Source organism: Heptranchias perlo, chromosome 1 (genome assembly GCF_035084215.1).
Source record: "Heptranchias perlo isolate sHepPer1 chromosome 1, sHepPer1.hap1, whole genome shotgun sequence".
Taxonomy (NCBI): domain Eukaryota; kingdom Metazoa; phylum Chordata; class Chondrichthyes; order Hexanchiformes; family Hexanchidae; genus Heptranchias; species Heptranchias perlo.
Window position 1 is genome coordinate 193,392,769 of NC_090325.1, and position 13,387 is coordinate 193,406,155.

The 13,387-nt window shown below is 43.7% G+C and overlaps 1 protein-coding gene across 2 annotated transcripts in view; it reads left to right on the forward strand.

Annotated features, from left to right (window-relative positions):
- Positions 1 to 3,326: 3,326 nt before the first annotated feature.
- The window catches only part of rap1gds1 (RAP1, GTP-GDP dissociation stimulator 1), an 89,902-nt gene continuing 79,841 nt past the window's right edge, over positions 3,327 to 13,387 (forward strand). Inside the window, exons 1-2 of one of the 2 annotated variants that reach the window (XM_067994495.1) lie at positions 3,327 to 3,880; positions 11,254 to 11,361. In XM_067994495.1, coding sequence (XP_067850596.1) covers positions 3,877 to 3,880; positions 11,254 to 11,361 — 112 coding nt within the window. In that variant the 5' untranslated portion in view covers positions 3,327 to 3,876. The remainder of the gene's footprint in view (positions 3,881 to 11,253; positions 11,362 to 13,387) is intronic. The other variant, XM_067994496.1, reaches the window with a different exon arrangement.

The following is a 13,387-nucleotide window of genomic DNA, read 5'->3' on the forward strand; positions in this document are numbered from 1 at the left end:
ATAAAACACAGAACGTAAACTGTTTACTGTTTCCAAACAAAGTTAATAACTGCAGATCTGGTAACATCCATTTAAAATAGAGTGCCACTTTAAACACATAATGCCTGCTGGGTGATTACTCGTTAAATTGCATAATTACGGAAGTGATTTGGGGTACTAACTGGCGCCATGAAGACAGCAACCAGTTTCTTCAACAAGCTAGCATCAGAATGTTACAAATCAAAAAAATCAGAGAACCCTCTTCGCTCCCAAGGAGTTTAGAATGTCATTTTCAAACTTGATTGCGCTGGAAGATGGATGGATTTCAGTTTTCAGTACAAGTAGGATATTAGCCTTTGTTTGACGGAATCAAAAACGTACATTGGTTTTGGTCAGCACCTTTAATTTCAGCTCATGTAATGGATTACTACTAAAATGTCCCCCTTCAATTTAAACTAATGTTCATTAATTTGTGCAGTGATGGAAGTTGCAAAATTTTTGAGGCTGACTGACTTATCATTTGTTGGGTTGAGGCAGGGATGTTAACATTAGGGAAATTAAAGAATGACATTTATGTCCAGCCAGGTGTTTAAGATCATTAAAGGATTTGTTGGGTCGATAGAGAGAAACTATTTCCTCAGGTAATGGAGTCCAGAACAAGGGGGCAGAATCTTAAAATTAGATCTAGGGCCGTTCAGGGGTGATGTCAGGAAGCACTTCTTCACACAAAGGGTAGTGAAAATCTAGAACTCTCTCCCCCAGAAAGGTGTTGAGGTTGGAGGTCATAAAAACGTAGAAAATAGAAGCAAGAGTAGGCCATTCGGCCCTTCGGGCCTGCTCCGCCATTCAAAATGATCATGGCTGATCGTCTAACTCAGTACCCTGTTCCCGCTTTTTCCCCATATCCCTTGATCCCTTTAGCATTAAGAAATATATCTATCTCCTTCCTGAATACATCTAATGACTTGGCCTCCACTGCCTTCTGTGGTAGAGAATTCCACAGGTTCACCACCCTCTGAGTGAAGAAATTTCTCCTCATCTCGGTTCTAAATGGCATACCCCGTATCCTGAGACTGTGACCCCTGGTTCTGGACTCCCCAGCCATCGGGAACATCCTCCCTGCATCTAGTCAGTCTAGTCCTGTTAGAATTTTATATGTTTCGATGAGATCACCTCTCATTCTTCTAAACTCTAGTAAATATCGGCTGAGTCGACCCAATCTCTCCTCATACGTCAGTCCTGCCATCCCAGGAATCAGTCTGGTAAACCTTTGTTGCACTCCCTCCATGGCAAGAACATCCTTCCTCAGATAAGGAGACCAAAACTGCACACAATACTCCAGATGTGGTCTCACCAAGGCCCTGTATAACTGCAGTAAGACATCCCTGCTCCTGTACTCAAATCCTCTTGCAATGAAGGCCAACATACCATTCGCCTTCCTAACTGCTTGCTGCACCTGAATGCTCGCTTTCAGCGACTGGTGTACAAGGACACCCAGGTCTCGTTGCATCTGCCCTTTTCCCAATCTATCACCATTCAGATAATAATCCGCCTTTCTGTTTTTACAACCAAAGTGAATAACCTCACATTTATCCACGTTATACTGCATCTGACATGTCTGGCCCACTCACCCAACTTGTCTAAATCACATTGGAGCCTCTTTGCATCCTCCTCACAGCTCACATTCCACCCCAGCTTTGTGTCGTCTGCAAACTTGGAAATGTTACATTTAGTCCCCTCATCCAAATCATTGATATATATTGTGAATAGCTGAGGCCCAAGCACTGATCCCTGCGGTACCCCTGCCACCCGGAAAAAGACCCGTTTATTCCTACTCTCTGTTTCCTATCTGTCAACCAATTCTCAATCCAAGCCAGTATATTCCCCCCAATCCCATGTGCTTTAATTCTGCACACTAACCTCTTGTGTGGGACCTTATCAAAAGCCTTCTGAAAATCCAAATACACCGCATCCACTGGTTCTCCCCTAGATTCTCCAGTAGATTTGTTAAGCATGATTTCCCTTTCATAAACCCATGCTGACTTTGTCCAACCCTGTTAATGCCTTCCGAGTGTTCTGTTATCACATCTTTTATTGAAATTGAAATTTTCATAACTGAGATTGATAGATTTTTGTTCAGCAAGGGTATTAAGGGCTATGGAACCAAGGCGGTTAGACGGAGTTAAGATACAGATCAGCCATGATCTAATTGAATGGCGTAATAGGCTCGAGGGGCTGAATGGCCTAAGAACGTAAGAAATAGGAACAGGAGTAGGCCAGACGGCCCCTCGAGCTTGCTCCACCATTCAGTAAGATCATGGCTGATCTACGACCTCAACTCCGCTTTCCTGCCCGATCCCCGGATCTGTTGATTCCCTGAGAACCCAAAAATCTATTGCTCTCAGTCTTGAATATACTCAACGACTGAGCATCCACAGCCCTTTGGGATAGAGAATGCCAAAGATTCACAACCCTCTGAGTGAAAAAATTTCTCATCTCAGTCCTAAATGTCCAACCCCTTATCCAGAGACGATGCCCCCGAGTTCTAGACTCTCCAGCCAGGGGAAACAGCCTCAACCTTGTCAAGCCCTCTCAGAATCTTATACGCTTCAATAAGATCACCTCTCATTCTCCTAAACTCCAGAGAGTATAGGCCCATTCCACACAATACTCCCGTTCCTATTTAAACATAAGGAGTTGTGCCTGATTTTTTTTCTATGACTGGCACACACTTAAATAGATCACACGTTAATTATTAAACGAAGAGAGTGCGGGCAGAGACACATCAAATGACATATTCAACAAGAACAACAAGCTGGCACAGCTTCCAAGATTGTTATTATTAAGACAGGGGTATTAAGGGTTATGGAACCAAGGGGAGTAGATGAAGTTAAGACACAGATCATCCATTATCTAATTGAAGGAGGAACAGGCTAGAGGGGCTGAATGGCCTCCTCCTGTTCCTCTCATTCTCGACCTAATCCGATACAGTGATGGAGCTCGACATTAATTGACAGCTCAAGCAGCCAATCAAAAGGAGGCGAAGGCGATTGTGCCGTCACGTCGACTGCGTTCAGTAACAGCCAATCGCTTTGGGTAGGCGGGGCCTTTTGAAGCGACGCCCCCCCACCCCCCCCCCCGCGGGTGGGCGAGGATTTAAGAGAAGGAGCCAATGGAACGCGACCTGACGGTTAACCCGCCCCCACCCCCAACGAACATGCGCGTGAAGCGGTTATGATTGACGTTTGAGTCGACCATACGGAGACGCGCGTTTGGCGACACGTCACTGGACAAGATGTCCAGGCGCACCAATAGGCGCGAAGAGGGAGGGAGAAGGGGGGGGGGCGGGCGATCTGGGCTAGCTCGAGCGCAGCCTCGGTAGGTGGTGGGGGAGCGAGCGAACGAACGGCTGGTCAGTGGCGTTGAGTCGCGGCGTCGGAACCGGAGCAGCCCGTGGGTGAAAGCACGTCAAACCGTCACCCCCTCCCTCCCTCCCGTCGCGGCCTCGACGCTTCTCATCTCCACCACCCCGAAAACAGCACGGGTTGGCAAGAGGTCCGGGAGAGCGGGCCCGGCCCGGCCGTTTGTTCAGCGCGAAGGCGCGCGGTAATCCTGCTCCGTCCTTCCAAGTACACCGGGGTTGCAAACCACCCCCCCCACCACCACCACCACCACCACCACGGGGTGAGGGGTGAAGTGAAGTGAGGTGAGGTGAAAGGCTCCTGGACCGCGTTACGCCCCGTCCCGATTTGTACCCGTACCCGCACCCGGCGACGGCGACACAGGGAGCCCCGAGATCAGCGACCCCGAGGAGGAGGAGGGGGGGTGGTGGAGGAATAAAAAGGACAACAAACCGTCAGTGGGACTCGAGCGCAGCCGGTGCCGAGCCGCCTCGTCATGGGTAAGTGCCGCGTGCGTGTGAGAGCGCGCGCCCGCTCGTCCCCGGGGGCGAGGCAATGCCGCGCGCGTGCGTGTATATATATATATATATATGTGTGTGTGTGTGTGAGAGAGGCAGTGCCGCGCGCGTGCCCGCCCCCGGGGGTGAGGCAGTGCCGCGCGCGTGCCCGCCGGTCCCCGGGGGTGAGGCAGTGCCGCGCGCGTGCCCGCCCGTCCGTCCGTCCCCCCGGGGTGAGGCCAGTGCCGCGCGCCGCTGCAGAAAGAAATGCGTGCCTTCGAACCACAAGCTTGCAAAACAAAAAAAAAGGATCCCGAGCCCGTTGTTCGTGCATGCATGCACCCACCCACCCGCACCCCGGGTGAGATGCGGTCTGCCGTCCTTGTTACGCGTGCATTTACATTTAACATCTTAAATGAACGTCCAACGTGATGATTGCAGACTCACCGTCGTGTTTGACCTAGGCAGCTTGTTAGCTAGTAGTATTTCTTTTTTTTTTAACAAAAGTGTAATCGTGTCCTATCAAGAATAAAAAATGCTGTCTCCTCACGTATGCGAGTATTAAAACTAAATCTCGAGGGGGCAGCAAGATGCATACATAATTTTGTTCGGTTTCCCCCTCGTCTGCAGTTGTCATTTCTTCCTTATTGGCAATGTGTGCAGAACAACACGTGCAATGATGTGTCACTGCACTATTGTATTGGATTTGGTCAGGTTGTGTCTTCCTGGAATATGATTGAGACGCTCAGATCAGAAGTAACAAGGTTTACACCCTGGCGTTTGCTGCTCTTAGCTAGAATGCTAGTGGAGGCATTTAAACTGGCTTTCAGCACCCCTGGCTGAAGGAGTGGAGAGCTGACCAGAGGTCCTATTTGGATTCTTCTCCTGTAAGAAAATGCCCAGATATGTTTGTCAGATAATGATGGAATCAGACATCTGCCTTCAGTTGAATACCTGCTGGCACTGTTTGGACTCATTAACAACAGCATGCATTTATACAGTGCCTTTAATGTGTTAAAATGTCCCAAGGTGCTTCACGAGAGTATTATCAAACAAAATTTGACATCGAGCCATGTAAGGAGATATTAGAACAGGTGACCAAAAGTTTGGGCAAAGAGGTTTTAAGGAATGTCCTAAAGGAGGAGAGAGAAGCAGCTGCTTTGGAGAGATATTGGAAGGCTGTTAGTCCATGTACAACAGCAAGAGCAGTAGAGGGGAGAAAATTTGCAAGAAGGACAAGGCAAATCCAGAAGCTAAAGGATACTCGAAAGCCACACTGTAGGCTTAGATAGGTGCACATTTGCTCTTTTTTTCTATTGAGCTACTCAATGATGCACAAAGATGCTTTCTATTAGTGAAGTGACATGAGTGATCTGGCTGAGAGGATGATCTAACTCCAGAGTTTCCAAGTTGCGAAAGTGCTTGTAGCTGTGAAGTAACCCCAGTGTGTGGATAAAGACAAGGTTGGGCTTGAGTGCAATACCCCACAGTCAAATAGTTGCCAACACTCAAAGCTCAAACAATAATGACCATGTGGCTGAAGTGCCAGAGGGTGCCTGCAGAACTGTATCCCAGCAAGGAGTTGATACCATTTTGAAAAGAAAAGGGCCACATTTTCTAGTTTTGTATATTTCCTTCCCTTTAAAAAGGAGAACTCACACAAAAAAATGCCCTAGACTTTCCTTCCTCTTCCATCATCCTCTGCAGTGGGCCCCTAACATGAATCTATTTCCCAAGAGTCTACCACACGAAATGAGCTTTAATTGAACTTCACTTAGTGATGCAAGTCTTGAATCTTATCTGTCACATCTTGGATATTTGTGGTAATTATGTGCTTTATATAGCTGGAATGCTTTGTAAAATATAGCAATGTAATTTCAGCCAGAATGCAGTCGGTGTTAGCCAGGTATCCCATTTTCTTTCCTAGGTTAGTTATTACATTTCATAACTATGTATCCTTTCAAATACTAGGAGCTTGTCTATTCTTCACAACCCCTTTTCCCCCCAAAGAGCAGTTCATGAAAACTATTGTCTAGAACATTTTCTAGAACATTACTAGAACATAGTACTGAGCCAATATCTTTAAGAAAACTCAGCTAACATAGCCTGCACAGAGGATGAAATATAATCCCATCTGTATTTTCTGTTCATCTAGGTAATTGACTGGAGACTACTGCCACACTTTTTTAAAGCATAAAAGCTGTACGTGATCATGTCAGAGATGACCATGAGTCAGGCCATATTTCAGTAGATTGGACATAATTGACATCGAGAAGTGGTAAAAGCAAAACTAAACTTACTGTGGCAGTTAGCCATGGTAGTGCCCACAATGTGAACCCATACCAATTGCTTTTATAGGATATTCCATTCTGTTGTACAGATCTCCCAATTGCACACAATCAGTAGTTTTAAAAGCAGATGAAATTTCGCCCCTTGTATAGTAAATAGTTGTACCTTCCCATTCAGGTGTTATATGCCATAGTACTTAATCTCCTTTTTAGCATAAACAAATGATCATGCTATTTTTTAATGTTGCACTGCAATATACATGAATATGCTCTGTTCCTAAGCATGTTAAATGTTGTATTTCGATTCTCCCTGAGCCTAAAGCAGTATAATACATTGTGCATTCACTAGTATTGCATATGGATCCAGTCCCTGTTGAAAAAGGTTGTACACTCTGATCTGAAGGATGAAGATAGATGTGGAGTGAAAAAGAATAGAAGAAAAATAGATCCTTTAACAGTAAGATCAATAACATAGCAAAATTGGGCCAGTAGCCAATTATGTGACACCTCTTGAGCTTGGGACTTGGCTGTTCTTGCTCTATACTTAGTGTCCTATTTATCTGTCAACACAGTTTGCTGAGGTGGGAGGGAATTTTGAGCATTGCTTGGATTTCTAGCACAGCTGGCTCGATCTGATATTTTGATAATTCAAAAATAGCAAATAATGACACTGACCAATTTTAGCCCCTGTGTGCAACATTTGCAGTTTCACTTAGTTGATTTAAAGAAAATAGTATAGTTTCCTCAAGGAAAATCCTCCAGTTATATTTTCTGAGCTGTGTATTGCAGAGAAATTCACATTATAACACAGCTTTTTTTTTTAGCATTAACGTAATGGTATTTTTCATCAGGATGTCCTGACCACCTTGCACAAGTTGCTTTTATGGGAATCTTCAGCTCATTTTAAACACCTAGTTGATGAAGCAAGGGTAAAATTGTTTGTTTTTAATAGTTACATCTAAAGAGTCCAAGAAGGCTACATTCCCATCTTACACAGTATGGGCTGCAGGCTGAAGCAATGATGATCCATGTTGAATAATTGTAATAAAATGAGCTTCTCCACAACATAGCACAATGGTATTTTGATGAGCAAAATATGTTATTCCGTCCTTCCCCCTCCCAACCTCTCGTACGTTGCAATTTTCTCTCTCGCCTGGTCTGCATTGCAACACACCATTCCTTGGCAAAAGGTAACTTCCCTAGACTCAGCAGTAATGTCACTCTGTAGATAGCTGTCATGAGATGTAAGGGTGAACTGATTACTGGACTGTGTAAAGCTACTGTGCCCTTGCAATGCAAGTTTGAATTTCCAAATTTAAAAAAAGTACCTTTTTATGACCCTAACAGAAATCGTTCGGAGCCTAGGCGAAAGGTTTAGGAAAACATTTGTCTTGTCTATTTTATTTAGAAACTTCCCTGGCAGATTTTTTAAAATAAAGATTTACTTGATATAAGCCTATCGTTACTTGCCATTTTCTTCCATTAAAAATATTCTTTCAGGATATTTAAAAAGTACTTCACTATCATTGGGAGATTTCTTGCATGTATCTTTCCAAATGTACTTAATCAGATTTACTGGAGCAGCACTGGGAGATTTTTTTAAAACCATGTTCATTAAATAGCTTTGCATAATGCTTTGTAATATGTTGTGTTCTGTTTATCTGTTTTACTTTTACAAGGATCCTTTTTAGGTATGTTTTATGCTTTTGCCAATGTGGACCATAGCTTGTGCCCAACCTTGTCATAAATGAATTGTTGGGTCAGCCCACTAGTAGTTTGTGAATATTGCTGAGCAAAAGTTTAAGCAAGCTCATTGGGGATCACATGCCAAAATTAGGTATAAATATGTAGTAATTTAAATTGGTTAAAGTGGGGGAAAAAAGAGAAAGGAAACCATCATTTAGTTGTATAACATATATTAATTACATACTTATTAATAAAACTTGTTGAATTGAACAAAAATCTTGAAACCAAGCAAATGTATACTGCTGTCAATGGCTTAATTGTAAAAATTGTGCTCAAAATCCAGAATTGATGTGATTGTGTACTACTTTGATGTGAAATTGTTTAAAAGTGGAGTGTAGAATTTCTGGGTTCCCCAGTTGTTGTGGAGGGCACCCTATTTTTGAAGTTTCTTGGGTATAAATTGATAAGTACAATACATGATTGGGGCTTGAAGCCAAAACTGATCTGGACAGGTTAATGCTTTGAGCAAGTGATAGTTTAATTGCTCAGAGGAAACAGTAAATGTATTTCCATAAAGAAGCAGAAAGCTGCTTGTTATGCTTCTCACAATCTGCCTCCCACATACACCTGGGTGCATAAGATGCCGTGAGTAGACTAATTTCTTCTAATATATTACACCAGGGGGTTTTTATAATCAGACCAGAGAACTTGTATCAGCTATTGGTCTTTGTGTCTACTGTTTTTATGGCCTTGGTTTTCAGTCCCTTATGATGCAAAATAACTGTGTTGCGAATATATTGTAACATATTGTGAGCTTGTACTGTTAGCATAATCATTGGTTGAGGCAAGTCGCTATATGTCCAGTGGCACTGCTGTTTTGTAATGTGTTTTTGTTACAGTATTACTAATTATCAAGGGAACTGCTGCTGGCAAGTTATTCAATCCCACAAAGTTCCATGAGAAGGTGTTGATGTGGTTGATAGGAATCTGGATCATTTGAAATACCAGATAATGAGAGCAATTGATTTTGTTTTGCTCAGCTTAGTTGTACAGCTTCAAATAGGGGTAATTATCAAATGTTCATTGAATGTGGGAGGAAACTGGCAATGAAAAATGGAAGCTTTAAAAAAATTCAGTTGAGGGGACAGGGAGAGAGATTGACCTTGTCCGTCGGTTGCTTTATAATGCCTGCTAATATAGTTTCCTCCCTACCACAGAAGGCTGTGGAGACGAAGTCATTAGATGTATTCAGGAAGGAGATAGATATATTAATGCTAAAGGGATCAAGGGATATGGGGAAAAAGCAGGAACAGGGTACTGAGTTAGACGATCAGTCATGATCATTTTGAATGGTGAAGCAGGCCTGAAGGGCCAAATGGCTTACTCTTGCTCCTATTTTCTATGTTTACCCTTCTTTGTCCTTTATGGTTGCCTTGGCTTTGGCACCGTTCTTGTCACTTTCAAAACTACCATTGTACCACCACTCCGCAAATAGTCCACACTTGACCCATGTGTCCTCTCGACGACTATCTCATATTTAATTTCCCATTCTTTTCCAGGGTCTTTCAATGTGCTGTTACTTCCCAGTTCTGTGCCCACAACTCCCTGTTTGAATACCTCCAGCCAGTTTGATTGTCCTGGTCAAAATCACCAATGGTATACTCTGTGACTGCAACCATGGGGCGTTCTCTCATTGTCCACCTCAACATTCATTGGGGTTGGGCGTGCCCTCCTCCTTCTGTCTTCTCAGCGTTCACGTGGTTTTGTACTTAACTGCAGCCAATGAATCTCCAGTGATGGTTTCTCTTCCCTCTGGATTTCACCATAGATCCATCCTTGGCCCCCTCCTCTTCCGAATCCACATGCTGCCCTTCATTTACATCATACATATGCACAGGTTCACTTTTGATAATGTATGCTGATGACTCCCAGCTTTACCTCTCCACTACTTCCGACCTCTTGATCTTTCTGACGTTGTCGGGTTGAGACAGAATTTCCTCTAATTGAATGTTACGAAAACTTGAAGCCATTATTTTCGGTCCTGCCATAAATACCACTTTCTTGCCAGTGGCTCCATCTGCTCACTGGTTGCTCGCTCTCACTGAAGCAGATTGTTTGAAACCTTGGGGCCCTCTTCAAGCCATAACTGAGACTGAAGACTTTACACACATCTATCACATCACCAAAACCACTTGACTTCACCATCATACTATCTTCTGCCTCCATCTCTACCTAACCCCCATGGTCACTGAAACCCTTATCCAGCTTTTTGTGACCTGTAGACTTGATTGCTCCAGTGCTCGACTTACTGGATTCTTGACCTCCACCCTTCACAAGCTCCAACTTGCCCAAAATTCAACCATAATTCACATCCTGTCCTGCACTAAATTCTGCTTGCCTGCCTTTGCTGACTTGCACTGGCTCCCTGTTCCCCCAACAAATTAAATGTTTAAATCTTCATTCTTTACAAATCCCCCTTCTCCAGCTTTGTGCTCTCCAGTTGTCTGACTCTAGCCTTCATGCAATCCCCCTTCCGTTTGCTCCACCTCTGTCCTGTGCCTGAAACTCCTTCCCTAAACCACTCTGCTTTTCTCTATCTTTTTAAAAGCCTCCTGAAAACCAACTCTTCAACCAAGCCGTCAGTCACCACGTGAGAACTTCCACTTAGAATCTTGGTGCCCGTCCTCTCCTCTTCTGTGAAATACTTCTGGATTTTTTTTATTGTAAAAGCACTACATAAATGTGAGTTGTTGCAGTAATTTCTCTGTTGCCAGTATACATAAATCATGTAATAACTGTTTATGGTTTGTACTCTGACATACAAAGGAAGGTTACCATATAAGAAAATCAGCACATTGTATACATGCCAGTTGGTTGAGATGCCATTATCCTAGGACTAAAAGGAAACCGATCAAGAATAATTAGGCAGTGACAGTTTTACTTCCACTTCAAACAAGAAGTGATGGAACAAATGAGCTTCCTTGCAAAAAGTATTTGAATGGTGTTCAGAGATTTTGGTGCAAACAGAAGTGTGCTTCAACAAATAAAGTGCAAAAGGATTGTTTGAGAAAGTGAAGAAATTTACAACTCATCTCACAGCTGCACTTCAGATTAGTTAAGTTATGACTGTATTTTTAAAAAATGTGTTTTCAAATACTTCTCAAGCAATGGTTCCATACAATTCACTCTTGAAAAGGAAAATGTCTTGTGGAACACTGGGACCATAGTGAGTATTGGCTATAGTGAAGTTAACATTGCGAGATAAACCAAACAACCAGTGTACTGTTTTTAAGTAATTATCAAAAGATTTGATCAAAATCAATCCATTTTGATTGTTGTATAAATCAGCTTTGATATAATTCTGTGTCTCTGAAATTATTTCTTCTTTTTTCAAACAAATAGATAACCTAAATGATGCCCTGCAAAAACTGAAGCTGACGGCTGCTGATGGTACATCAGATAGCATAGAGGGGTGCCTTGACTGCTTACTCCAAGCTCTGGCTCAAAACAGTGAGTGCATTATGGGGTATACTTTTTATGCTAACTACTGTAGCTGAATAGTTTAAAAAACAATGCATATTCAGTATTCAAGAGCTGGAGGACATGTTATGGCTAACAGCTGAATGTCTTCATTAGTGATGGTCTTGAGTCTCCAGATTTGCAGATTTTCCCATTAATGCTGGCCATAACCTAGTTTTTTAAAAAAGACTTCAAGTTGCTCTAGTGCATATGAAAATGAGTAGTTTCATGTCTGGTTATCTGTATAACAAATTTCCACCTTGACTCTGATCCAGGTGGCGTTGAAGTTTGTGTTTATTAGTTGCTTCCCTGCAGGAAAAAATCAGGATACTCTTGGACATTTGGCCAGGCTGAGAACAACATTAACAGAGACCTCCAGACCCAGGTAGTCATAGCAGTTTATAATCGGGGTCTATGCCCCCTCCCACCAGTTCTCTAATCCCAACTTTGCTGCAGGAGTTCCTCAAGGCAGTGTCCTAGGCCCAACCATCTTCAGCTGCTTCATCAATGACTTTTCCTCCATCATAAGGTCAGAAATGGGGATGTTCGCTGATGATTGCAAAGTTCAGTTCCATTCGCAACCCCACAGATAACTAAGCAGTCCGTGCCCGCATGCAGCAAGACCTGGACAACATCCAGGCTTGGGCTGATAAGTGGCAAGTAACATTCGTGTCAGGCAATGACCATCTCCAACAAGAGAGTGTCTAACCACCTCCCCATGACATTCAATGGCATTACCATCTCTGAATCCCCCGCTATCAACATCGTTGGGGGGGGGTGTCACCATTGACCAGAAACTTAACTGGACCAGCCATATAAATACTGTGGCTACAAGAGCAGGTCAGAGGCTGGGTATTCTGCGGCGAGTGATTCACCTCCTGACTCCCCAAAGCCTTTCCACCATCTACAAGGCACAAGTCAGGAGTGTGATGGAATACTATCCACTTGCCTGGATGAGTGCAGCTCCAACAACACTCAAGAAGCTCGACACCATCCAGGACAAAGCAGCCCGCTTGATTGGCACCCCACCCACCACCCTAAACATTCACTCCCTTCACCACCAACGCACCGTGGCTGCAGTGTGTACCATCCACAGGATGCACTGCAGCAATTTGCCAAGGCTTCTTCAACAGCACCTCCCAAACCCATGACCTCTACCACCTAGTAGGACAAGGGCAGCAGGCACATGGGAACACGACCACCTGCATGTTCCCCTCCAAGTCACACACCATCCTGACTTGGAAATATATCACCATTCCTTCATCGTCGCTGGGTCAAAATCCTGGAACTCCCTACCTAACAGCACTGCGGGAGAACCTTCACCACACGGACTGTAGCGGTTCAAGAAGGCGGCTCACCACCACCTTCTCGAGGGCAATTAGGGATGGGCAATAAATGCTGCCCTTGCCAGCGACGCCCACATCCCATGAACGAATATATAAAAAAAACCTTCGGTGCTGTCACTCAGACCTCCAACTTACTGAGATCTCCCAGGCACTAACCCCCTTCCTCCGATTGTTACCAGCCTTCCTAAACATGGTCTGTTGCACGCCTTGACCTAGATTAACAAAAGATGAACTACAAAGTTCATCTTGGCAGTAACAGGTGTGAACATCGTAAGAGGTTGTAATGTTCATGTATAATGCTGCATACAAAACATTCATTTTGAAAAATTGTTTTCTTGCTGACAGTTTAAGAATTTTGGGGGGATACCTATGGATTATGTTATCTTCTAAAATTTGACTATCAAGTATGCTTCATCTCTCAGTACAGCAAAAGTGACAAGAAAATTGCTGAGGAGGAAGGCCATTTGCCTCATCTTTATTCGTTCACCTGGATTGAAACTAAAGCTCCCCATTGCAACATCCAATTGGTTCTTAAATGATTACATAGTTTTCACCTCCACTGCTCTATCAGAGTCTCTTCCACATATTGATTACTCTGTGTGAAGAACTTCCTGATATCAGTCCAAAATTTTCCTTTTACAAGTCTGAACCGGTGGGTGGTCCCGTGTCCT